This window comes from Ovis canadensis, chromosome 11 (genome assembly GCF_042477335.2).
Source record: "Ovis canadensis isolate MfBH-ARS-UI-01 breed Bighorn chromosome 11, ARS-UI_OviCan_v2, whole genome shotgun sequence".
Classification (NCBI taxonomy): Eukaryota; Metazoa; Chordata; class Mammalia; order Artiodactyla; family Bovidae; genus Ovis; species Ovis canadensis.
In genome coordinates, this window is record NC_091255.1 from 26,532,011 (window position 1) to 26,559,615 (window position 27,605).

A 27,605-nucleotide genomic window follows, 5' to 3' on the forward strand; every position below is an offset into this window, starting at 1 on the left:
TTGAGGTATATCCATGAGTCATTTATATTTGTAGTCATTTTACTTTATTTGCATTTGCCCCCATTAGTCATAAGACCTTGAGACACTTAACTTTCCCAACTGTGCAATGCCTCACTTTCCTATCTGTGCAATGAGGATAAGGATAGGACCTACTTTATTTGGCCACTGTGGGAATTAAAGGGAGAAATGTATTTCAAATGTTTAGCACAATGCCTGGGACTTACGAACTGCTTAATAAATGTTAGCTGTGGAACTAATACCATTATATTATTATTCAGGGTGACCTCCCCTACTTCTCCACTGGCAACTAATTCTTGAAACGTCTCCTCTGTCTTCCAGCAGAAAGGGCTTTTTGAGCTCTGATGGCAGTTTGTGGCTGTCCCACTTACATAAGAACTTAATACTTTTTACTATAGTTACGCGAGCATGCAACTTTCTCCTTTCCTAGAATGACACAGTTTTCTGAGGTCAGGATCATGCTTTATTCATCTTTATAACCTCAGTTCCTGGCACATACTAAAGCTCAATAAATATTGAATGAGTGCTGTTACGAATGTTCTGGGTGTACTTTTGCAGACATTCTTTTTAGATTGTTCGTGGCTTTGATTATATGCACCCTATTCACTAATGCAGATAGTCACGAATTAAACATTTGTTTTGTCATGATTTGGTTATTTGTTGCTACATAATAAACTATGTCAGAGCATAGTGGCTTAAAAGGCAGTCACTTGCTTAGTGTTCTGGGGGCTGAGTGGGGCCCAGCTGGGCAGTTCTCCCGATTTTGCTGGCAGCTCTTCTGTAATTGCAGTCAGATGGCAGCTGAGGCCGGAATGTTCAAGATGGAATATTTACTTACCTGTTTGGAGCCTAAAGTGGTAGCAGGGCTCAGCTGGAATGCTGACGTGGCTGGGCCTGGCTACCAGGCCCTCTTTCTTCCTCCCACACCTCCCACTTTCCTCCCCCCTCAACTTGGTCTCTCAAGAAGGATAGCCATGCTTCATAAATGGCAGGACCCCTCAAAGTGCAGAAGCAGAATTTGCCAGGTCGTCTTAAGGCTGCGGCCTGGAGCCAGCACCGTTCAGCTCCACTCTGTAAGGATGCACGGCTGACTGCATTGCTAGTCACCGCCCAGCCTGTATTCTCAAGGAGGGGTCTCTACAAGGATCTGAGTGCCACAAGGCATAGTTTGTGGTTCCCTGGGGCCGTTAATGTAACAGACTGCCAAATCATATAGTAAAGTTTTCCTTTTAAAAGTTTAGTAAGCATTTTTAAAGAAAGCCTAATGTAAGAGAGACAAGAAGGAAATGTAGCAGTGCTTATGAGTCCATACGTAAAGCAGACAATTCAGATTTTCTGCCGCTTGACTGGCTTTGTGATGTGGGCAAGTTCATCTCTCTGACTCCTATAGGTCACTCACCTACAGATGATTTCTTCATAGGGTTGAGGTAGAATTTAAGTGAGAACAGGGCTGTAAGTACCTGGTACACAGGTGTTGGGTAAGTGGGAGCGGCTGCTATGTTGTTATTATTGCCATTATTATTACTATTATTATTAATGACTTATGTCTTGATGTCAGTGTGAAGACAAATAGCTAATACAGTACATTTCCTGTGAACCGAGAAGGAACATTTTGGTTAGCTTCTTCAATTTCAGTTGATTACTTTGTATCTTTGTCTTTTATTTTTGATGTGTATGTTCTTGTTAGCTAATGGTATTTAAAGCTAGCCTCTAATAATTTGTTTCCTATAAGCAAAACAATCGGGAGCATAAATTCTTAGATTATAGTTGGAGGATAAAAATTCTTTTCTTCTGTAGTCATGAAAATCCATGGTTTAGAGGAGATTCCAGTTACTTCATTTCCTGAAACACAAGCATGTTATGTTATAGACAGAGCTACTATATATTGCCACTGAAGATCAGAGATGTCTAAAATCAGATTCTACACAGGCTTTTTGATATTTTAGTAGCTAAACTTTAGAGGAAAATCAATATCAGTCATTATTGTCTTGGAGGGCTGGGAAGTATCTTTTACTAGGCTTTTGTATGGCTTTGTACTGTTATATACGCTTATTGATTTTTTGAGAACCTCTGTTAAAACTTTAAAAGTTGCTTTGGAATTAGAATCAACTGCAGTGGAAAGTTTGTAAGTTTTAATGGTCTGTTATACTAGAAGTTTTAGTAGAAAATTGGTTCTGAATATTGTTAATCAATATAAATAATGTATATTGCATTTCCTTTCTGAGACCTTGAGTTGTATATCATTTGTATCCTTCTTAAATTTACTTTGTTACAAACTGTAATAGCTGTTTTGCCCTGAGTGGTTGTCTACCACACCTTTCTCTATGCAAGGACAAGAAATACACACTGAAGCAGGAAATGTCTTGAACCAATCACGTAACTTTACAGGTTTACCAGAATGCTTTAAAATGGGTTCTGGGGGACTTCCCTGGCAGTCCAGTGGTTAAGACTGTGCACTTCAAAGCATAGTGTGTGTGTTTGATCCCTGGTTGGGGAAGTAAGGTCCCACATGCCACATGGCCAAAAATGAAAAAATAATTTAAAAACAAACAAAATGGGGTCTGTACGCACTAAGCAGCTTGGTGCACTGGACAGACCGTGAACCTTTGAGTCATGCTATTTCTGGCACCAGGAGGCTGTGGGGAAGTTTTTTTGGCTTCTTTGAGCTTTTTCTTCAATGTAGACAACACAGACCCACCTCTCACAGTTGTTGGGATGAGTGAACGAGCTAACAGTGAGCCCACTGGGCCATGGTGCCACATCAAATACCAAGAAATTCACTCAGCAGTGAAGTCCACATTTTAAAATTAGTTGTGTAAAAGCCCAAGGAATGACCTTGATTAGTTACATGATTCGATTAAAGGTGACTGTAGGTTTGAATTAAGAGCTATTTCTGGGAGAAGAAACTGGTGCCAAGGATGTGTCAAGTTTGAAACAGTGGTGGTCCAGAATTTATGAGCAAAAAGGAGTCACATTTACAATGAAATGACAGGAGGTGAGTTTGGAAATGGATTCTCCCTTCACTGGCCCTCTCACTGCTCTGTGTTTACACACTTCCTTTTTTTCTGAGGTTCTGAAACAAAGCAAAACTTAGTGGGGCTCTGCAGCAGCAGCAGGAGCTTTTGAATTCTTTCTAAAGAGGAAATTGACTTTACCTAACCAGTGCACTTCCTGTGTATGTGGTATCCGTTAGGGAGAGATACAGGACCTTGTTGGTACAGCGCTCGACTGCAGAATTTCCTCTTGCTGGTGTGTGTGTGGGGGTGTTCGAACTGTATTTCAGAGCTTCAGTTTGTCGTCTTCATGTATCCTGGTATCTGTGAGGTCTGTGTGAATCACCTTGTTACCATCGCAGGTTCTGATCCAGTAATTCTGGGTAGGACCTGAGATTTTCCGTTTCTAACCATATTCCAGGTGAGATGTATCAAAATCCTAAGGCATTCTTTCCCTGGTTCTTTTTGAAAGGTCTTAAACACATACATGGGCTTCTCTAGTGGCTCAGAGGTTAAAGCGTCTGCCTGCAGTGCAGGAGACCTGGGTTCAATCCCTGGGGTCAGGAAGATCCCCTGGAGAAGGTAATGGCTACCCACTTTCCGGTATTCTTGCCTGGGAAATCCCATGGGCAGAGGAGCCTGGCAGGCTACAGTCCATGGGGTCACAAAGAGTCGGACACTACTGAGTGACTAACACTTACACAGAAACACATACACGATTAACTTAATTGTATTGAACAACACTTAGTTGCTAATTTTTATGTATGTTAGGGCCTGATTCTCGGGTACCTAATCCCACAGTTGGGTGATGTGCTAAAGCAAGGACATTTTTAATATAACCCTCTCGTTTTTTTAAACTTCAACTTGGATTTAGTTCTCTAGTAACTTTACAGAGATTAATAGCAATTAAACTTGTTAGAATTTCTTTGTTCTTTATGATTTAAGAAATTCTTTCGCTTACTGCACAAACACCATTGTAACTTACATTAATGTTGAAAGGAGAAGAAATTGTTTCTACAATCTCCCCAGCCAATGAGACTATTTTTTCGCCTGTATTTCTTTGTAGCCCTTAGATGTGGGCATTTTTTGTTTTCACATGCTCGTGAACATTTCTGGGTAACTTGTTTGTTCTTAATGGTTTTGTTTATTTATTTTTGGGGCTGTGCTGGGTCTCCATTGCTATGGGCGCTTTTCTCTAGTTTTGGGGAGTGGGGCTACTCTGTAGTTGCAGTGGTGGGCATCTCCATGCAGTAGTTTCTCTCGTTGCTGAGCGCAGGTTCTAGGGCCCATGGGCTTCAGTGGCTCCCAGGCTCTAGAGCACAGCCTCAGTAGTTGTGACAAACAGGCTTCATTGCTCTGCAACACGTAGGATCTCCCCTAATCAGGGATTGAACCTGTGTCTCCTGCATTGGTAGGCGGATTCTTTACCCCTGAGCCACCAGGGAAACCCCTGGGCAACAATTTTGTATTCTGGTTTTCAATTTTAGTGTTAGAGAATAAATAGAAAGTTTTCAAAATTTCTCTGTTACCTGTTGAAATATTGGGCTTTATCCATATTTTGATACATTCTTTTCTTGGTGGATTTCTTGTAGCCTTCAAATGCTCTTCCTAAGATCAAGTTAGCAAAGGGTTAGGGTAATAAACATAATATGTCTTAGGAAATTAATATGATAATATTTGGAAAGTACAGTATGAACTTGGTTATGAAGATGGTTAGATAGCATCACTAACTCAAAGGACAGGGATTTGAGCAAACTCTAGGAGATAGTGAGGACAGGAGAGCCAGCATGTTGCAGGTCATGGGGTTGCAAAGAGTTGGACACAACTTAGTGGCTGAACAACAACAAAGTGTGAGTTTGGTTTAATGCAGCTGACTAGTGTATAGTTAGAATTTTCCTGTTAAGTGAGAAAAGGTGAATTGTGTGTTATCTGTATGCTTAAAAAGAAAATCTGGTGTCTGTAAAGACAGCTGACTGGTTTTCAGAATATCTGTGAGATGTAAGGATTTTTCTGTCATATCTCTTAGAACAATCATTCTTAATCTGGGCTCTGTGGACTGAGGGTAGTGTGTCTCAAAGCATGGGCTGCATAGTCACAGATGTGCTTGTGAAAAAGGAGGACTCTGCCTGTACGTTCCCCTGACCCCTTCTCCAAGCTAGTTCTGGGGTGGAGCCTTGCCATCTAAACTATAACAGGTTGTCTGATACGTGATTCTTCCGCAAACCAAGTTTTAGAATTACTGCTCTGGGCAAGCCATAGTTGGGATCTGAGGGACTTTGTAATCTCTGATATTGAATCAGTTTCTTTTTGGTAGGGATTATTCATTTTTTCTGGAAAGGTCTATAAACCTCTCATTGAAATTCACAAGGGACCATGACTCAAAGGATGACGTCATTGTCCCAGAGGTGTGCTTTGAACATCTTCTGCTTCCTGTGAACCTTTTGGATTGTAAATAAATTCTTAGTTTTTTTTATTTTTACCATCATGAGGGCATTTTGTCCACACTGATTTTTTGTTGTTGTTGTGCTTTTTTAAGCTATCATTTCTTTTCTACTTTTCAGTGAAATGAATTTTTTTTGCAGGGGGGAGGGTGGGCCTCATGGCATGTGGGATCTTAGTTCCCTGACCAGGGATCAAACCCATGCCCCCTGCAGTGGAAGCATGGAGTCTTAACCACTGGACTGTCTGGGAAGTTCCAGTAAAGTGAATTTTAATCTCTTCCTAATCTAGTTTTTTTCTTTGGCACTGAAACATTACTATTTCCAAAAACTGCTGTGTGCAGATAATATTATTGCTAATGTTTATTTATTGAAAGCAACAATGTGCCGATTATTTTACCAAGTGCAGGACATAGACTATTTAATCCACAAGCAGCTCCATCAGGCGAGCATAATTATCCTCATTTGATGAATAAGGGCATTGAGGCATGGCGTGTTTAATCATTAATAACTTAATCCTATTGACACAGTCTGTGACTGATGGGACCAGGGTTGAGGCTGTTCTGTCTCATCTGAAGGCAAACACTACGCAAATCTGCACAGATGAATCACATTTGGTTTACCAGTGACTGGAAGGTGATGTTGGGGTAGTGCCTTGAGATTATTCTGGGTGATGCCTGCGGATCAGCCTTTCCTATAGATTCTGAGTTTTTATGTTATTTCGTTTCAGATCAAGGAGAGTGCATCCCAGACAAGAGATGTCCTCAAACAGCATTTTAATGATTTAAAGGGAACGCTTGCAAAGCTCCTGGATGAGCGATTGGTGACCCTCTTGCAAGAAGTGGACACCATTGAGCAGGAGACCATCAAACCACTAGATGACTGCCAGAAGCTGATAGAACACGGAGTTAACACCGCAGAGGACTTAGCCCAAGAAGGTGGGAGTCCAGGGAGCCTGTTAAATGCGGCCCATTCAGGTCGACGTTGTGCTGGTTTCCCAGGGCACCAGCAGGCTTCCTGCCGTCCCTGGTTGCTTAGGCTGTTCGTACCTTGGGAAAGTTTTTGATAATAGGATAACAGGGGTACAGTGAGGTATCCTAGGGTAAGTTGCAATTCATGTACTAATTATAGTAATTTACAGAACACAGAGTAAATGATCTTTCTTATGGTTCTGTGATAACAGTCTCTCATTCATGGTTAACAGCAATTTTGCGCTCATTTTGAATCTGTTCACATAGTTTTCAGAGTGTTGATGGTTTATAGGATTTAATTCCATTGTTATTTTTAGAGGGTTAAGGAGTAGGATTGGTGTTTACTCCTGAGATTGTAGTGGTTATATTCCTGAATGTAGTCAGTTACTTTGGTTAAAGCGTGCCCGGTTCTTCCGTTGCTAACTTCCTGCCTCCATGTCTGTCTACCTTCCTTCCTTCCCTCCTGTAGGTCTTTGTCAGGTACATTAAATAAAAAGGTACTAGTTCTGCCCTTTGGGGTTCACAGGCCAGTGAGAGAGGCACACAATGGTGAGAGAGATCTAAGACCTCATGGGAGCACAAAAAGAAAAATGCTTAGCTCTGGAAGAGGGTGCGGTGGCTTCCAACAGGAGAACTTCCACAAAGGCTGAAGAAATTCATCAAGCAGGCAAAAGAGGAAAAGGAGTTCACAGCAAGACTGGAAACAGAAGTCATGCCCAGAATAAAGTGAATGGCGTATCTGGGAGGTCTTGAATGAAGTCTTTTAGGCAACAGAGTTACACAGTCAGATTTACATTAAAAAAAAAAAAAAAGACACTGCCCACAGTTCAGAAACTGTATTAGGGGTTTTAAAGAACTCAAAAGAGCCTAATGAGAACTCCATGGCAGCAGTCCAGATGGGAAATGACTAAGGCAGTGACAGGTGAAGGTGAAGCAGAGCAGGTTTTAAGATCTTTTGGAGGTAGGATGATGGCTGATTTTACTGAGCTCTTCCTGTTGGTGTTGGTGATTGCCCAGTTATAGGATGGAGGAGGAAGAGAAGGGTTTGGGATGCCCCAGGCCAGCGTGGTTTTAGAAGACTGGTGAATTGTACCATTGACTGACTCAGGACGTGAAGCGGGAGGGTGAGTGGCTAGACAGTTGGTTCCGGGTATGTTGAGCTTGAGGGGCTGAAGATGTCAGGAGCTGGAAATGTGGGTGTGATGCTAAGGAGAGAGGTCCTACCTGGAGAGGGGACTTTGGCCGGGAGTGGTGTGTACAGCACATCTGAATCCATGGGGATAAGTAAAGTCATCAAGAGATAGCACAGTATGTTTGAAATGACTCCTTGAGTTGTTCATATTTCCACTCTTTCTCTGTACTTTCTTTTTTTAAAATTATTATTAGAGGATAATTGCTGGTATGTATATATAGGTCTCCTCCCTCCTGAACCTCCCTCCCACCTTCCACCCCATCTCTGGACTTTCAGATGGTTCAGGGTCACTCTTACTATTAGAATTTAGGTTTACCTGAAATAGGACATTTTCAAAGACCCGTCTTTCTTTCTCCATTAAAAACATTAAAGTAAAAGTTACGTTTCAGTTAAAAAAAGGGGGGAGGGTACAATATGAGATGGGAAGGCTGCAGAACGTGGGACTCTGAGAGATGCCAACATTTAGAGGTCAGTTAAGGACAGAGGACTCAGGGAAGGAGACTGAATGCCGTCCGTCCTTCAGAGTGCTGTGCATGGCACAGAATAACAAGTGTGTCTGGCTCCCAAGTTTGTCACTTCAGCTGGAAGTCAGTCCCCTTTCTAGTCTCACTTAGAATATAGTACTAGTGTTATGTTTACATGCTGATTCCATTTCCGTCTTCTCTTCAAGGACACATGTTTATTTGCCACTGACCGTAACAGTGTGTTTGAGAAAATTCTTTTTAGCAGGACTGCAGAATCTTTCCCTTGGGGGCTCAGCATTTGGAAACAAACTCAGCAGCAGTTCAGGACAGGTCAAGAGCGTGTACCCATCAGCATGAGGCCTAACCAGTGTTTTTATTTTAGAAAATAAATCCTTTGAGGCACATACATGTTTGTTACAGCATCTGCTGCTAAATTTTCTTTTTTATATACTTCAGAAATATTTTTAAATTTCAAACTTTTTTCTCCTTTCCCTTCCCAAGGGATAAAAAAAACTTATGGAATTTTGAGGATTCTGAAGCAGTGTTCGTATGCCTCTGTTTTCCTTTTGGTGAGGGGTAGGGTCATTGTTATGTGGTCTCAAAACGCTTGAGAACCAGTACACAGTGAGAGAAAACCGTTCTGGTAGTGTTCTTCAGGGCTACGGAAGGACAGGGTCCCTGGGGACTTGGCCATACAATTGGTTGATAAACCAGGTTTCCACTTGTAGAGCAGAATCTTTCATCTCTGGCAGAATGCAGTCACCGTGTACCCCGTTCCTCTTGTGTTTCACTTTAAAGTCACTTCTAAAATAGTTTCTGCACTTGCTTTTGGGGAATTTGTGACATCACATAAGAATAGTTTTCAAGAGACGCGGAGACCCACCTAACACAGGTGACCGTTTTTCCTGTACTGGTTCTCTTATCCCCGATTGTAGGTGAGCTCGCCATTCGGGGAGGTGTAGGAGAACAGAATGAAAAGCTCTGGAGCTTTACCAAGAAAGCCTCGCACATCCAGCTGGACAGGTGAGAGCTCGTGTCTCTTGGGCTTAAACTGCTTTTCTTTCTTTTTTTCCCTCTCTCTCTCTCCTTCTCTTTTTCCTTGTTAAAAATTATGATTCAAGGAGATAGAGAGTATATTTTTCAAAGTTTCACTACCCGTTACCAGTATTACTAGTGTGGAATAGTTGAGATTGTAATCTATGAAATAGAGCTACTACAGATTTTCTTCAATCCTAATGTGTAAGAGAATCATTAAATTTTAAAAATTCTGGACATATCATTAAAACTGAGTCATAGCTCAGACCACAAAGTCCTGCTGTACAGCACGGGGAGTTGCATTCAGTAACCAATGATGGACCATAATGGAAGACGATATAAAAAAGAATGCATGTAATATGTGTAAGTGAATCACTTTGCCATACAGCAGAAATTAATGCAATACTGTAAATCAACTGTACTTCAATTAAAGAAAATTGAGTCACTACTCCGTAAACCAAATCTTTTGACATAAACTTGCCAGTTGCGATCCTATCCCTTTTCATCCCCCACTGCCATTAGCATTATTTACCAGCGGCTTCTGCATCCTTACAGCGTGTGACTGATTGAAAATGTTCCTTGTTAGGACGCCCCTGGCTGTGCAGTGGTTAGGACTTCACTCTCTCTTTGCTGAGGGCCTGGATTCAACCCCATGTTGGGGAACTAAAATCCCACGAGCCACACGTTTCAGCCAAAAAATAAATAAGTGAAATGAAAAATAAAATATTCTTTGTTAATTAAAAAAAATTGAGGTATAGTTGATTTGCAGTGTTGTATGCGTTTTGGGTATACAGCATGTGCTGTGCTTAGTTGCTCAGTCATGTCTGACTCTTGGCAACCCCACGGGCTGTAGCCCACCAGGCTCGCTCCTCTGTCCATGGGTATTCTCCAAGCAAGGATACTGGAGTGGGTTGCCATGCCCTCCTCCAGGGGATCTTCCCAACCCAGGGATCGAACCCAGGTCTCCCACATGGCAGGCAGATTCTTTACCGATTAAGCTTCCAGGGAAGCCCAATACAACATAGTGATATGCAGTTTTTAAAAGCTATACTCCCTTGTATTTTTAACTCTTGGTTAAAAGTCTCATAAACATGAGCTTTCTGTCCTCAGCCTACCAGAAGTGCCTTTACTGGTCGACGTGCCTTGCTTATCTGCTCAGTTGGATGACTCAATTCTTAACATAGTGAAAGACCATATTTTTAAACATGGAACAGTAGCATCTCGCCCGCCGGTACAGATAGAAGAGCTGATAGAGAAGCCTGGAGGCATCATCGTACGGTGGTGTAAGGTATGTAATTCAGAACTGTAGAAGTGGCTTCAGCGTTATGAATTTGAGTTTTGGGGGCCTTTACAATTTTTTTTATTCGTTACCTTTGACTGTTTTCTTCTCTGCATGAAGAAAAATGCCTTTTGCTTTACAATTAAGGTCATAGGGAACTTGAACTAGCTGTTGCTTTGAGATAAACAGTTTTGAAGGTACTTTTTCAAATCTCTGTATCAAAATGTTTCCCATCACACATTTCCCAAACATAACTTGGCGAGTTGAGAATTGCTCCCATTTCTGTTTATTAGAAAAGTTCAGAAGGTGTTAGTGAATGTTGGGTGTTGGATATTTTTCTGTTAAACATTGAACTAGTACCTCTGAAATAAAAGTTCAAAAGTATGTTCTTTTCCCCCACACTCTCAGCATTACCAAGAATTTTGTGTATTAAGTCATATTAAACATGTGATAAGTCCTATTATGCATGTGAATTACCATATTTTAGATAAAAACCATGTCCAAGTGAGTCATAATATCTTGGCTGTTGACAAATACATCATTCAGAGGTGGGTGGTCAGCTTCTGGAAACTGTTTTCTTCAATGGGATTTTTACTTTTGTTATAACATTTTTTTTCTTGTCTTTGATTAATTTTTTATTTATTTCATTGTTTTTAATGAAGTTTAAAAAATGAAGCCTTTGTACAGAAGAAAGAAGTAGAGATACTTTTGTTGGTTCAAAACAAAGACTCTTATTCTATTTCTGTTTTTTTTTTGCCTGTCAGTTCTTTTGCTATAAGTATAATTATTCATGCTTTCTTGTGTACACAGTTAAGATTTTCTAAAGTATGTATAGCTGTAAAACTATGAGGTAGCATACTGGATCTGTACTCTACCAGGAGATAACCAAACTCTTCCCAAAGTGATTGTCCCCAAGTGTCCTTCTGCCAGGAGTGCACGGATTCCTCTTACTCTGCGTCTTCACCAGCACTTGGCATTGTCAGACTTTATACCTTTGCCAGTATAGTACCTCATTGTGGGTTTTGATTGCATTTTCCATACTACAAGTTAGGCTGAATATCTTTATATGTTTTCAGCTGCTTATATTTCTTACTCTGTAAAACACTTACTCATGTCTTCTGTGCATTTCCCTTGCTGGCTGCTTTGTCTTCTATTAATTTTACAAAGTCCTTTATATATTTCAGATATTACCTCTCTCTTAGTTATACGAATAATGTAGTTGCGGGATGCTTGTCTTTGAATTTTGACTGCCTTATCTTGGGCTTTATTGCGTAGGAAACACGTCATTACTTCAAAGGAAGCAGATCTGTTCATATCAGACCGGGGTCATAAAGCACATGGTTCAGGGACTTCTGGCAGTCCAGTGGTTAAGAATCTGCCTGCCAGTGTAGGGGATGCAGATTCAGTCCTTGATCGGGAAACTAAGATCCCACACGTCTAGGGGCAACTAAATCCAAGTGCTGCAATGAAGACTCAGTGCAGCAAAAAAATAAAATAAAAACACATGGTTCAGTAAGGAAAAGAAGGGAAATGATGATGTCATATTTTCTCTGAGCTTCCTGAGACCAGCCCATATTCAGCATGTGGGCCTGTTTGCTCAGCCCCAAAGGCCCCCGTTCAGAGTTAGGTTGTGATGCTGAGAGAAGTTGTTCTCTGACTCCTACCTAACGTAAAGCCTTTCTCCCCAGGTGGATGACGACTTTACCGCCCAAGATTACAGGCTCCAGTTCCGTAAATGTACTTCCAATCATTTTGAGGATGTATACGTAGGCTCTGAAACGGAATTCATTGTATTGCACATAGACCCCAACGTTGATTATCAGTTCAGAGTCTGTGCCCGAGGAGACGGCCGACAGGAGTGGAGTCCATGGAGCGTCCCCCAGATCGGTCATTCCACGCTGGTGCCGCATGGTATGCTGTTCCCCTCTTACTCCTGAAACTTTCCTATGTATGAAGACTTGTATTGTTTGCTAAAAGGCAGCCCACTGACAACCCTTTTTCCTAAGGATAGACCGTGAATTGATGGAGAATGACATGAGACATGTCTTTTACTTCCTGCTCAAATTCTTTCATGTGAATTTGGTAAATTTTCATTCATTCTTCTCTCAAACGTCCCCAAATAGGCTAAACAGGTGGTTCAAGTGGTAAAGAACCCGCTTGCCGATGCAGGAGATGTGGGTTCAATTCCTGAGTTGGGAAGATCCCCTTTAGTAGGAGATGGCAACCCACTACAGTATTCTTGCCTGGAGAATCCCATGGACAGAGGAGCCCGGTGGGCTACAGTCCACGGGGTTGCAAAGAGTCAGACTCGACTGAGCATGCATGCACACAAGGTTCCCCAAATAGTGCCAGATAGGATTAGAAACGTCCCTAAAACCAAAGATTTTTAAATATTGCCTAGAAGACTGCAATATTTAACACAAACCTTCAATGTATATCTTGGTAGGGGCTTTAAAAAAAAAAGGCTTATGATTTGAAATTGATCTCTCTTGTATTACTTTTTAAAAATATTTAGACTCATTTGTTAATTACCTCTTAGTCAGGTTGGAATAAGCTCAAACATGATTTTATTGAGTAGTAGGGGATAATGCTTGTTTGATCTTCCTTGCCACAAATGTGCAAGAAGAGACTAAAATCTTCTTTGTGATATGTAGAATTAACCATGATACCCTGTCACTGAATTTTTCCTTTTATTGAACTTGCCCATGACTCCTAACAGTAACTAGCATCTTCCGAGTTTTATTTAATATATCTGTGTTGAAGATTTCCCCCAAGTGATTGTAACAATTTTCCATATCTTTTGCTTTTTAAAAAGAGTGGACAGCTGGCTTTGAGGGGTACAGTCTGAGCAGTCGGAGAAACATAGCGCTTCGTAACGATGCCGAGTCGTCCGGTGTTCTCTACTCCAGCGCCCCCACTTACTTCTGTGGGCAGACATTAACATTCAGGCAAGTGGATATTAAAAGATCTGACTCTCAGGCCTTGGGCAGTAGCGGGAAGTACTCAGAGCATCCAGGAGCTTCTGATCTAGAGAGTCCTGAGTTTATTCCATCATTTCTAGGCAGTATTACCTTGGAGCAATTTCCTTATTTCTCTTTGCTTCGCTTTTCTCATATGTAGTCATAGGGTTATTCTGAGCATGAAGTGAGATAATGTATATAAAATGCCTTCCTTTGCTTGATAACATAGTGCATATTCACTGTGTTTGGGTCTTCTTTCTTCCTGGTAAATAGAGATAAACAGAATGTTTCTCAAAAGTCCATCTTAAAAATTCAGAGGTCCCCAATTATTTTTTTCCTTTGTGAATCCATAAGAGCAGGTGTCAGTGAAAGACAGCCTAAACATACTGTTATATAGATACATATGGTATATATGTTTAGTGTCTGTAAAATAAAATGGAAAACAAGCCTCTCCTGCCGCCAGTTAATTTTCTATTTCTTCACCCATTGCTCCCTGTGTTAGAAAAATTCCCTTTTCCTTGTTTTCATGTTTTCTGAGATACATGTTTCTCTGTAGTCTTGTTTCTAAATAACTTTTCCTGAGAACAAAGCCCAGTTTTGATTGAGGAAAGTAAAGCTCACCTGATGTTCACCATACACCCCTCAGTATAGCAAGCTCTCCTCTAGGTTTTTTTTTTTTTTTTAAACTTTATTTATTTATTTAGACTGCACTGGTCTTGGTTGCAGCACGCGGGTTTGGTTGCTCAACAGCATGTGGGATTTTAGTTTCCCAGGCAGGGATCAAACCCACGTCCTCTGCACTGGAAGGCCAGTTCTTAGCCACTGGACCACCAGGGAAGTCCCTCTCCTCTAGGTTTTAAGTCATGAGAATCATGGGATTTTATTGTGAATGCTTGTTCCGGGTTACTCTTGTTCTCAATCTCTTGTTGTATAAGGCATGGAGAGTATCTGAAGGTTTTCTCTAAGCTAATGTTGCCATGTTCTCCACCAGCCAAGTCATTTGAACTGTCAGCATGATCAGAATGCGCTAGTTTATGCTTTGCCTCATTTCTGACACCTCCCCTTGCCCCTTACGTTAAATGAAAGAATGACTTAATAACCAGGAAAATACTGACAGAGAAGTAAGGAGTCTAGTACCTAACATCAATTAGTTATTCCCCGGGTAACCAGTTTTCTGAACTAACAAATCTCTTCTCTGCTTATGTCCCTTGTTGATAGAGATACTCCCATTAGTGAGTCTTCTGAGAACAAAGGACTTCTGTATAATGACAGGGCTTCCTGAGTTAATAGGTTCAGGCCAGATCTCTCAGCTCATAACAAGAAGAATAATCAGTGTAATATTGCAGTTTTAAGTTGGATTTACCATGTGCCAGGTGCTATTCTAAGCACTTCACTTATTGATTCTCATAACCCAGTGAAATAGGTTTAGTTACCCATTTTATGGATGAAGATACTGAGGCACAGGGAAGCCCAGTCACTTACCCATAACTAGTAAATGGCAAAGCTGGGACTTGAACCCAGTCAGTCTGGGTCCCATGATTTTAACACTGGTCTTTATTGCTTCTTGGGCTTCCCTGTGGCAGGAAAATAATTCTCCTGACTTGAATTTGATCCCTGGGTTGTGAAGATCCCCTGGAGAAGGAAATGGCTATCCACTCCAGTGTTCTTGCCTGGGAAATCCCATGGTAGAGGAGCCTGGCAGGCTACAGTCCATGGGGTTGCAAAGAGTCGGACACGACTTAGCAACTAAACAACAAACAGCGATATTGCTTCTTGTTAAGTCTTTTTCATGCCAGAGTGTGGAAATGTACAGTTTTTCCATATCCTTAGCTCTTTTCCTTTCCCCTCTTCTGTGACTTTTCTCCCTTGGTGATGGTGATCGGATGCTCTTCTACCGGTAACTTCTTCCTCTGTGAACCAAGGGGAACCCGGCCAGTAGATGACCCACTTAGGTTTATTTCTTAAGTCATTCAATAAATGTTTTTAGGTTACGACATTAGAAATTACACTCTGATTTACACCCACCTACTTTCTGCAGCCTGTGTCCTGACACTTATTTGGCCTTAATAACCCATTAGCTCCTCCCTCCTCCTCCAAAGGTGCTTGACTGGGCTCCTCTTGGCAGGTGATTAACTGACAGTTAAGCTCAGTGTTACCTTAGTCAGACCTTTGGATTTTTGTCATTTTTCCTTTGAAAGTGGATTGAAACTGTTTTCTTTCCTTGTTTAAAGTAATGCCAGTCATTGGCCATGAAGGCAGAAGATGTGAATGGTGTGTTTGTGTGTGGGGGCACCGTCTTGTGTTTGGGGGGAGGGCGCAGGCAGATAGGCCTACTTGAATAAAGGTAAACTTTACCTAGTTTTTTAAGGACTTCATAGTCAGAAGGGTGATTATACTTCTGCAGGCCCTGTCCTGTGGCTCAACCCAGTCTATGCTGAAGTTTCTGAAATGCTTAGAGCTGCTGATGTCAAAGAAACCTGTTACTGGCCAGCTCTTAACAGTCTCTCCAGCCCAGTCTCAGGTGATGCCCGGGTCCCCTCCTTCCCGGCCACTCCCTGACTTCCTGTCTTGAATATTCCTGCCTTCCCTTGCTTCTAAAATTTCCTGATTTTACTATTTTTTAAACCAATGTTTACCGTCTCTTCTCTACCACCCCCTTTCTTTAGCTTCCCTTCGTCTGATAAAATATTTGCTGATCTATAAAGTGTGTAGAAATATTTCAGAATATCACTGTTACTCAGACTTGAGCCCTGAGAATGGACTCTATGCATTAGTAGTTTGATATTAAGTAAAGAATCTGGGATATTGAGAAATCTCATTTTTATAAGAGCATATCCGGGAAGAAGAAAATTTTCTTTGATGGTGAGACTTTTGTCTTAGTTCAGAAAATTATTTAATAATTCTTGGTTACCTGTGAATAAAGGAACTTTGTAATCCTCATTTCTCCTGTAAACATTGTCATAGTCAGCTTATGTACTATTGTTGCAAATAGCCTTGCTTTGCCCAATGCCAAAGAAGCCTAGAGGGAGAGTAGTCTTCCGCTGTTGCTGTAAATGTTTGGCAAAGCGCTTAATTTTTTAAGTTTTATTTTTTGCAATTGTTACCTACAATGAAGGCATCCCAGGTGACTCAGTGGTAAATGAATCCACCTGCCCATTTAGGGAATGGGAATTTGATCCCTGGGTCAGGAAGATCCCCTGAAGGAGGAAACAGCAACAAATCTTCTTGCCTGGAAAATTCCATGGAACGAAGAGCCTGGCAGGGTACAGCCCATGGAGTGACAAAGAGTTGGATACTACTGAGTCCATCCATAATGAGCTTTCTGAGCCTGGATAGTGTTTGGAGAGGAGGTGGTGGTGTAAGCTTGTATGTTCTCCTCCATACCGGGCTTTTTCAGTTTGGAGGGAAGTGTGGCTAAAGTTGACCTTGGAGCATGGGTATTGTCGCAGCACTTGACGACATTGCCATGGGAATAATAGAGCGTGATTTTGGTTCTCTCGTACATATATATTCACTGGAAAATAAATAAAAACAGGGGCTTCCCTGGCAGTCCAGTGGTTAAGACTGTATGCTTCCACTGCAGGGGGCTCCAGTACGTCCCTGATTGGGGAACTAAGATCCCACGTGTGGTGCTGTCAAAACAAACAAAATATATGAGATTTAGAAAGTCGGTCATGACGATCCTATATGCAAGGCACTGTAAGAGAGACAGATGTAAAGAACAGACTTTGGACTCTGTGGGAGAATGCAAGGGTGGGATGATTTGAGAGAATAGCACTGAACCATGTGCATTACCTTATGTAAAATGGGTGACCGGTGCAAGTTCAGTGCGGGAAGCAGGGCACTCAAAGCTGGTGTTCTGGGACAACCCAGAGGGGTGGGGGGTGGGGAGGGAGGTGGGAGGGGGTTCAGGATGAGGGCACATCTTGTACACGTGGCTGATTCATGTTGATGTATGGCTAAAACTATCACAATACTGTGGAGAAATTATCCTCCAATTAAATAAATAAATTTAAAAAAAATCTTCCTTTCTAACAGCCTTCCTTATCCTGGTAGCCTTGGAAGTTACTGTCTTCCTCTTTCCCCATGAGGAAATGAGAGCAGAGAGAGACTGACTCATCAATATTTAAATCCTGAGCGGCTCACCGCAGTCGGTGCTCTTAACCACTGTGCTACCCTGCCTTTCACAAGTAACATGACATGGTAACTCAGCTGGCTAACTTTTTTCTTCCAAGAACATCAAAAAGTAAAGTTCCACTAGCACGTTCACAGGTCCTCCCCTAGGCAGTGGGGCCAGGATTTGGTAGCTGGTGCTGAGATTGACAACCCTTGGTTATATCCTTGCCCTGGGACTGGGTCAGTGGCGACCGTCAATCAGTGGGACGGGGGTTGGGGGGGAGTCATGTTCCAGTTACTTATTGTTGTGTAACAAGCCACCCCCAAACTTAAACAACTCTAGTCACTTATTTAGCTCAGGAAACTGCAGTTCGCAGAGTATGGCAAGGACAGCTCATCTCTGCTTATGTGGAGTCAGCTGGGGTGGTTTGACCAAGGGTGGTGGATCAGCTTCCAAGATGACTTGTTGACATGGCTGGCAGATCGATTCTGGTTCCTGGGGCCTCTCTGTGGACTGCCTGTGCCTGCTTATAGCCTGCTGGCTGGGTTCCAAGAATAAGCATCCCAAGAGATAGGAAATAGAAGCTGACAGTTTCTTAAGGTCTGAGCCTGGAAACTAACCTAGTGTTACTTCTACCATGTTTTGTTGCTCAACTGGTCACAGAGTCCAGATCCCAGGGAGGAGGCTTAGACCCTGCTTTATTTATTTATATTTTTTGCCGTGTCTTGAAACATGCAGGATCTTAGTTCCGCAACCAGGGATCAAACCTGTGCCCACTGCCCAGTCTTAATTACTGGACTGCCAGGGAGAGCCTTAGATCCACCTTTTTTTGTTGTTTTGATTGCACCTTCCTTGACCAGCACTGAGACTCACCCCCTGGAGTGGAAGTACAGAGTCTTAACTGCTGGACCACCAGGGGAAGTCCCTAGACCCTGCTTCTTGATGGAAGAAATATCAATTAATTTGGAGGCTTTCTGTTAGAAATGCCATGGTTGGTAGCTGTTAGAAAGGGGTTTCTTGGAATATGTGCATTTGGTTTAATGCTTGCCGTTGGTTGGACATTAGCATTACCTTTTCTGAATGAATTTAAGCTGGAGGAGATCTTTATTTTCCTGTACAAGCTTGGTCTCTGTCATTACCAAGTGTATCTTCAATATTAATTACTACCTCTTCATATCGTAAAAAAAAAAAAAACAAAAATCTCAGTCTAATATAATTTTATCTGGAAAAATCCCATCTGGGCATAATCTCTACTAGGATTAGGAAGTTAATTTAACTATAGGGTCTTTGAAATCTTGTCAGTTTCTTCTTTTATTGAGATAGTGCCCTGTCCTAGGAGAATACAGCTTTGCTGGTGTTTTCTGTTTTGTTTGCGTGATCCCCTCTGGAGGCTTGATGTGTAGTTCTTTCAGGGTGAAGCTTGTCTCTTATTCCCCAGGTGTGGGGAATGTTGTCAGACAGAAGTTTTCCCCACAGACCTTTTATTATAGACTTGGATGAGATAAGACAGGTGGTTCCTAAGTAGACTAAGGATTCTGCAGGTTTCAGTTTGTTTGTAGAGAGAGGATGACATGAACTCATAGAATCATATCTGCTTTGGGATGTTCACAAGGAGTTATAACTATTCCTTACAGATAATCTGAGGAATATTTCTTGTACTTTTTTCCTATCCATGTCTCTCTGTCTGAAACTGCTCTTCTAAAATATATAAGGACAGTTCTCCTGCTCACCTGAGGTCTTTCTGAATAATGCTGACCGTTTCATTCAATTCTTATTCCACTCTGATGGTGTTTACAGTATTTGGTATGGTTGGGAATGCAAAGTTTGAAAAAAAAGGAAAAACAAGAACCTTTGGCTAGTAGTTTATAAGTTAGGATAAGAGAGATACTGAGGAACTTCCCTGGTGGTGCAGTGGCTAAGACTGTGCACTTCCAGCGCTTCCATTGCAGAGGGTACTGGTTTGATCCCTGGTCAGGGGACTAAGATCCCACATGCTGTTCAGCGTGGCTAAAAATAAATAAACTAGTAGCACCGTAGCACCATTAAAAAAATATGATTAGACAGTCAAACCTTAAAAAAAAAATCCTGAATGCTGTGAGATATAGGGGAAGGGAAATTTACTTATAGATGAGGGGATGATGAAGGCTTTATCTCAGAGCTGGAAAGGACAGTTCAGGTAGGGAAATAAAGCAAGAGCCAAAGATATGGAGGAGGAAAAATATGGAGAACAGGAAGTAATTAGTGTAAATGGGGTTGAGACAGGTACATAGTCAGAAAGAGCCCCAGAAAAGTAGGATATTCTTAGTTCTGAAGTGTTTAATGAGTTAATGTCTATAAATCCTCATTACATGCTCAGGAGGTAGAAATGTTATATAGATGAGGAAACTGAGGTGTTAGAAGATTAAACCACCTGCCTGAGGTTGTACAGATTCTTTTGGGGGGGATTCGTACCGTGAGGCATGTGGGATCTTAACCAGGGAGGGAACCTGTGCCTCTTGCAGTGGAAGCGTGGTGTCCTAACCACTGGACCCCCAGGGAGTTCCCTGTATAGATTCTTCTAGTTATCCTGAGATTGAGATCCTGGCAGTCCAGCCCTGTAGGCCTCTCTCTGCTTGGACCTAGAATGTGACAGGAAGCCATTGGAGGACGTTGAGCAGATGAATGAGGTGATCTGCCGTGCATTTTACAGGTTGTTTTGGCTGCTGGGTGGAAAGAAGTCTGGAAAGTGGTGAAGGCCTGGAGACCGGTTAGGAGGCTGGAGAGGGGGGGCAAAAACGTTACCAGGAATGAGGGAAAAGCTGCGCTCAGCATTCCAGGGTTAATCTTGGTAACAGCTCATGGTGACTTGGACCAGAAGTTAGTGATAAATGGTCAGAATCCAGGTTTATTTTGAAGGAAGCACTGACAGGATTTATTGACAAGTTGGTTGTGGGGTATGAGAAAAGTGTAACCTCGGGGTTTTCCGAGTAAGTAACTTAGGGTAGAATTGTCATTTACTAAAGTAGGCGAGGCCTTTTGAGGAGCCTATTTCTGGGTGAATATCAGTTTGTTTTTTCACAAATTAATTTCCTTATAAGACATTTAAGTGAAGATGTGGAGTGGACAGTGGATATACAAGTGTGGAGTTAAGTGGCGGAGACCAGGCTGAAGATACTAGCGAGAGTTTTGTGGGTTTTTTTAGTTTTTTTGGTCTGCACTGTGCAGCATGTGGGATCTTTGTTCTCTGACCAAGGATTGAACCTGTACTCCCTGCATTGGAGGTGTGGGTCTTAACCACTGGACTGCCAGGGAAGTCCAACTTCAGAGGTTTGAACATGGTGGTTTAGTCGCTAAGTCATGTCCTTCTCTTGTCAACCCCAAGGACTGTAGCCTGACAGGCTCCTCTGTCCATGGGATTTTCCAGGCAAGAGTACTGGAGTGGGTTGCCATTTCCTTCTTCAGGGGATCTTCCTGACCCAAGAATTGAACCCAGGTCTTCTGCATTGCAGGGGGATTCTTTACCAACTGAGCTACGAGGAAAGCACGGTTTTAACATATAGATGAGTATTTAGAGCCATGAGACTTGATAAGATCAGCAAGGGAATGAGTGTAGGAAGAGGACACTGGAGAATCTACCATTTAACTTTTGGGAGAAAGAAGGAACTAAGAAAGGATTCTGAGGAAGAGCAGCAAGTGAGATAGATGGAAAAAGTGAGAGCATGTGGTGTCCTTGAAGCCAAGCAAAGAGAGAGTTTCCAAGAGGGGCTAGTGATCAAATGCTGCTGACCCAACAGAAAAGAAAAGGGCTGAGAATTGACCTTTGGGTTTGCAGCGTGGATGTTGCTTGGTGACCCTGACATGAATAGTTTCAGGAGAGTTGTTGGGGAGGAAGTTTGGTCAGAGTGGGTTTATTTATTTATTTATTTATTTATTTTTGTATAAGATTTATTTTTATTTTTTTAATTTTAAAATCTTTAATTCTTACATGCGTTCCCAAACATGAACCCCCCTCCCACCTCCCTCCCCATAACATCTCTCTAAAAAGAGAGATGAGATCTTCTGGGACCAGTAGCTACATAGCAGTACCTTAGTTCTGAATTTTTTCCACTTCTGGAAACTTTTTGGAGGAATGAAAGAGGTGGGGGGAACCCAGAAGTGCTTTTTCAACAGGACTAAGTAATACAGAGAACTCAAATTCCAGATTAGCTGTAAAGGCTTCATAAAGACACAGCTAGGCAGGAAGTCATGATAATTTGCTGGGCAACCTCAAAATCTCCAGATATTCAGCCCCAAAAGAAGACCTCACAAGACTATGAACAAGGCCAGGACAGAACAGTGCTTGAGTATTCCTGAGGAAGCAGAGAGAAAAGGTGTAACAAATCTGCAGGGGAGTCAGAGTGCGGCTGTGTCTTTTGGTGACAGTGGACAGTGGTCTGTAAGCAGCCTTTGACGAGAGCGCCTCTGTCCATGGAATTCTCCAGTCAAGAATACTGGAGTGGGTTGCCATTTCCTCCTCCAGGGGATCTTCCCGACCTAGGGATCAAACCCAGGGCTTCTCCTGCACTGCAAGCAGATTTTTTTTTCTTACCGTCTCAGCCACCAGTGAAGAGAACTCAGGTATGTAAATCTGAAAGTCACCCTTTTTAGGGTTTTTTTTCCCCCTCCGACAGTACTGCTTGGCCTGTGGGATCTTAGTTCCTCGAGCAGGGATCAAACAAAGTCCCGCAGCTGTGAGAGGGCAGAGTCCTAACCACTGGACCACAAGGGAATTCCCATCTTCATTTAATTTTTTAAAAAATGCCTTCCATCAGGGTTCTGTCATTTTTTTTTTTCTTGTCTTACTACACATGCTAGGGAGTGTAATTCTGAGTAGCGGCGTAGAAAGTAGACATCCGTGTCTTATTCCAGATCTAGGAATGAGGTGCTTGTATGATGCTAGCTGTAGGTTTTTTGTGGATACCCTCTATCAGGTTAAGGAAGTTCCCTTCTATTCTTACTTTGCTGAGAGCTTTATCTATAAATGGATGTTTAATTTTGTCGTATTGTTTTTATGTAACTGCTAAGATAATCGTATGGTTTGTCTTCTGTTGATATAATGACAGCAGTAGTTTTTAAATACTGGACCAGCTTTGCATTCCCAGGAGAAGCCCTGCTGGACTATGTGTTCTTCTTTTGTATATATTGCTGTAAATTTAGCTTTTATTTATTTTCTGAGGATTTTTATGTCCCTTCACAAGAGAGATATCTGTCTCTTTTTTCTTATGATGTGATTGGTATCAGGGTAATTGCCAGCCTCACAGAGTGAGATGGGAAATCAGTCTTCCTCTTTTATTTCTCAGAACTGTCTGTGAGAATTGGTATTGTTCCTTAAATGTTTGGTAGAATTCACCAGTGAATTCGCCATCCTAGGATTCTATTTGCTGGAAGATTTTCAATTTTTACAATAATAATAAGGTAATCAGTTTTATTTTAAGAGAGAATAAAAGCTATTTTAGGATTTGTATAGTAAGGAATATATTTCTATATAAAAAAATCCTTGTCTCCCATGACTTGATAAGACATTCCTTTTCTTTTTTTTTTTTTTCCTGACAAGTCAAGCTGTGCCATGACCCTCTTTGTTAACATACGGCTTATTTGTTCCTTGGGCTAGATTCCCGTTGGTGACACACAGGCCAGCTGGCTGTGTTCCTGGAAGTCCTTGCAGTCTTCCCAGCAGCGTGTGAGGGTCCTGACTGACGTTGCTGCCTCCTTGTCAGTCTTAAGTGTTATGTTTTAACCTGTAGCTGTAGGCCATGATAATATTCTTCTTTTCTTTCTTATATTTATCATAAAGTTGGATACTTTTCATAATATATTTGGATATATTATCCAAACAACTGAATTTTTGGATCTTTGCTCCAGGTATTCACTGTGGGAAGAAGGAAATGTGAGGTTCTGAGGCTTTACCACTTAAATCCCAGTTAGCCAAAGTGCAGAGTAATAGGTTTAGCATTCTTTTTGCTGTCAACCTTGCTTCTTTTTGTTCTGAACCATGTTCTTTCTCAGAATACTTTATCTTTGAGGAAAATTATCCTCTGCAACTTTCTACATGATTCTATGCAGGATGCTTTCCTGCTAGTTTGTACATAAGTTGGTTTTTTTAAGTTAATTGTATCTCTGAGATCACTGTACCCTGCCATCAATTATTTTATATGCCATTTTTCTTTTTTATATACTTTTAATATTTGGATGATTTATAGGAGAGGTTTTTTTTAACAGGCTTGTTTATGTGAGAGAACCACTCAAATAGTTTTTTAGGATATAATGTCCTGATTACTTGTCTTGCAACTTAAAAATTAAAAAATGTTAGGAATCCCTGAAAGTCCGGTGGTTAGAACACAGTGCTTTCAGTTCTGGGGATCCGGATTCATTGCCTGGCTGGGGAAGTAAGATCCTGCAAGCCGTGTGGTATGCCCCCCACACCCTGAAAAAATATTCAAAGATGTTACATTTACATTCTGTTTCTTAGTGAGCTATGAAAGTAATTCTGGGTTTCAGGAAAATTAGCTCTCTATTTTCACGGTTCATTTTATATTCAAAGAAATTTCTGTAAGCTTTTAATGGCAGACTTGTGTTGTTTATCAAATGCTGTTTTCATGCAGAATGTTTCTAGGAACAATTTTGTGATTTATTCAAATTAAGAGGTTTTTTTCCTTTCTTCCCAAGATGTTTTTTCCCACTGCTATGAGTTTCTTTTTTTTAAATTGGAGGATAATTGGTTTTCAATGCTGTGTTGGTTTCTGTCATACATCATCATGAGTCAGCCATAGTATCCCTATGTCCCCTCCCTCTTGAACCTCCCTCCCGCTCCCTCCCCATCCCACCCCTCTAGGCTTCACGGAGCACCAGGTTGAGCTTCCTGTGCTATGCAGCAACTTCCTGCTTTGAGTTTTAGCTCATACTTTATTTCAAGAAAATTTGAGTTAATTATTCAGTTAAAAAGTTTAATCACAGGAAAAAATGTTCATTTGAAATGAGCTGGCCAAACTCAAGTGAGAGCACAGTTCGCCAAAAGTTACCAGTTGCAAGCTCAGGGGTCCCCAGGGCCCATCCTCGCTTCTAACTGCATAGCTGCCTACAAATTCCAAGGTTTCCATGACCACGCTCAGGTTTTATAGTTTGCTGGCATGACTCACAGAACTTTGGAAAGCACTTCACTTATGATAACAGTGTTAATATAGCAGGAGGATACACATCAGAACCTGCCAGAGAGGGACACACAGTGCGAGATGTGAGGGGGTTCCCAACCGAAGCGTACATCGCAGGGATGCAAGACTTTTTGCAATAACAATACTCAGAGTATTACAAAGCAGGAGTGCTCACTCCGCCTTTAGTGTCCAGAGTTTTTATTGGGATTTTATTGATTGCAGGAGATGCAGGTTCAATCCCTGACTTGGGAGGATCCCCCAGAAGGACACGGACACACACACACACACACACACACACACACCCCAGAAGGACACACATACACACACACATATCCCAGAAGGACACACACACACCACACACACACACACACTCACACACACACACACACCCCAGAAGGACACACATACACACACACATATCCCAGAAGGACACACACACACACACACACACACACACACACACCAGAAGGACACACATACACACACATATCCCAGAAGGACACACACACACCTGGGAGATTGGACTGACATCCCTTTGCTCAAAGCCTCAACCCTGTGATCATATGTTTGATCTTTCTGGGGTGACTTGTTCCCGTCCTGAGTCATCATGTTCACACAAACTATCTAGGGACCCACCTGGAGCACCTCATTAGCGTGGTGGATCTGAGATGCCCACCATGAGTAATAAAGACACACTACTGTCACTTGGAACATTCCAGTGGTTTCAGGATTATTTCCAGGCATTAAGGCAAGCCAAATTCTTCATTAGGCAATACTAAAACGAATAATTACTATCCTCCATCTATTAGTGATAATATTAGCATGTTTTTATTTTTTAGAGAAACAGTATTAGAGATGTTAGGGAAAAAATTGAAGTATCTTGTGTTCCTTAGATTCATCTCTCTCTCTATATATATATATGTGTATATAATATATATATTTATCCATATAATGTTTTGTGTGTTTTTGTTTTTTTGTTTTGATTAAAAAAATTTTTATTTATTCAGTTGGCTGTGGCAGGTCTTAGTTGCACCATGCAAACTCTTGGCTGTGGCAGGTGGGACCTAGTTTCCTGACCAGGGACTGAACCTGGGCCCCCTGCATTGGGGGCAGAGAGTCATAGTCACTGGACCACCAAGGAAGTCCCTGATTTGTGTGTTCTTAAAATCTTTATGAACATGATTTTTTAGATTCACAGAAGAATTGCAAGAATAGTACAAAGGATCCCCGAGTAGCCTTACCCAGATTCCCCAATACTACATTTGCTTCATCATTTTCTTTTTGTTCCCAAATCATTTTCAGTGAGTATTTCATAAAAAGAGATCATAAAAGTCATACAGTTAACATCGATACACGATTATCTAACCTATAGAGCTTACTAGATTTAGTTGTCCCAATTAACATTCTTTGCGGAAAAGAAAAAGATCTTGGATCACGTGTGGGACTCATTCGTTATGTCCCTTTAGTCTCATTTGTTTATTTACTCTTGGTCGTGCTGGGTCTTTGTCGCTTGGAGCGGCCTTTCTCCTGTTGCAGAGAGCAGGGGCCCCTCTTGGTTTTGGTTCCCAGGCTTCTCGTTGCGATGGCTTCTCTCGCTGCTGAGCACAGGCCCTGGGCACTCTTAGTTGCTCTGCAGCACGTGACATCTTCCTGGACCGTGGATCGAACCCGTGTCCTCTGCATTGGCAGGCAGATTCTTCCTTTCTTTTTTTGAATTATTTACTCATTTTTGGCTGTGTGTGTTCTTGTTGCTGTGGCACGCTTTCTCCGGTTGCAGGGAGCGGGGGCTGCTCTTCCCTGAGGTGCCTCTCATTGCGGTAGCTTGTGGAGCGGAGCACAGGCTCTAGGCTCACGGGCTTCAACAGCTGCGGCACTGGGGCTCTGTAGTCGTGGCGCAGGGGCTTAGATGCTCAGAGGCATGTAGAGTCTTCCCACACTGGGGATTGAACCCATGTCCCCTGCGTTGACAGGCAGACTCTCACGCACTGGGCCACCAGGAAGTCTCTCTTTAGCGTGTTAATCTGGAACAGTTTCTCTGTCTCTTTTCAATTTTATGATATTGGCATTTTATAAGAGTACAGGTCAGTTATTTTATAGACGATCCCTCAATCTAAATGTTAAGATTCGGGTTATATATCTTTAGCAGGAACATTATAGAAGTAATGTTGTGTTCTTCTCAGTGCCTTGAATTCTTTTGGATATATGCCCAAGAGTGGGATTGCTGGATCATGTGGTGGCTCTATTTTTAGTTTTGTGAGGAACTTCCATTCTGTTTTACAGAGTAGCTGGACCAATTTACATTCTCACCAACAGTGCTAGTACTTTATTTAGGATTTTTACATCTGTAGTCAGTCATCAGAGTTGTTGGCCTGAAGTTTTCTTTTCTTGCAGTGTCTTTCTCTGACTTTGGTTTCAGGATAATTTTAACCTTATAAGTTTGGAAATGTTGACCCCCCCCAAAAAAAATTGCACAACATGAGAATAAGTTTTATGTGAGGCAAAATGAGGACTATAGCCTGGGAAATAACATTTCAGGTAGCTCCGAGAAACTGCTCCAAAGAGGCAGCGGGGAAAGGTCAGTGTGTATGTGATTTTGGTGAAAGGGGAATACGTGCAATCTAGCGCTTTTTTTTTTTTTCAGAAGGTTTCTGCTAGTCAGAACAGTCATCATCGTAAAGGATTTTAGTGCTTTTCTAGATATGAGGAGATATAAGAATTGGGCTCATAAAATCTGCTTCTGAAACTATCTGATTGTCTGAAGACCCGTCCTGCCAGTTTAGTCCTGAGCTCAGCGTAGCTCGTTGCCGCTCTCCTCCCTGAACTCCTTTCACGGGTGTTGAAAATCGGCAGCTGCAGCAGCACGTGATTTAATTCCTTGTAGAGGTGGATGGCAACTGCCCTTGGCAAGTGCCAGTTGGTAGTTGACAGAAATATTCCCTCCTCTTTAGTGGTTTTGAAGACTTTGAGAAGGA

At 41.8% G+C, this 27,605-nt stretch overlaps 1 protein-coding gene and 1 non-coding gene across 2 annotated transcripts in view; both read left to right on the plus strand.

The window, feature by feature from the left end:
* Nucleotides 1–27,605, plus strand: part of CRLF3 (cytokine receptor like factor 3) — a 42,042-nt gene that overhangs the window by 8,894 nt on the left and 5,543 nt on the right. The window contains exons 2-6 of the mRNA XM_069602887.1: nt 6,180–6,387; nt 9,012–9,099; nt 10,222–10,399; nt 12,079–12,301; nt 13,206–13,338. Coding sequence (XP_069458988.1) covers nt 6,180–6,387; nt 9,012–9,099; nt 10,222–10,399; nt 12,079–12,301; nt 13,206–13,338 — 830 coding nt within the window. The remainder of the gene's footprint in view (nt 1–6,179; nt 6,388–9,011; nt 9,100–10,221; nt 10,400–12,078; nt 12,302–13,205; nt 13,339–27,605) is intronic.
* LOC138415557 (small nucleolar RNA SNORA30/SNORA37 family) lies at nt 17,608–17,738 on the plus strand. The gene has a single exon (XR_011247310.1). It is a non-coding gene; the product is annotated as a small nucleolar RNA SNORA30/SNORA37 family (small nucleolar RNA).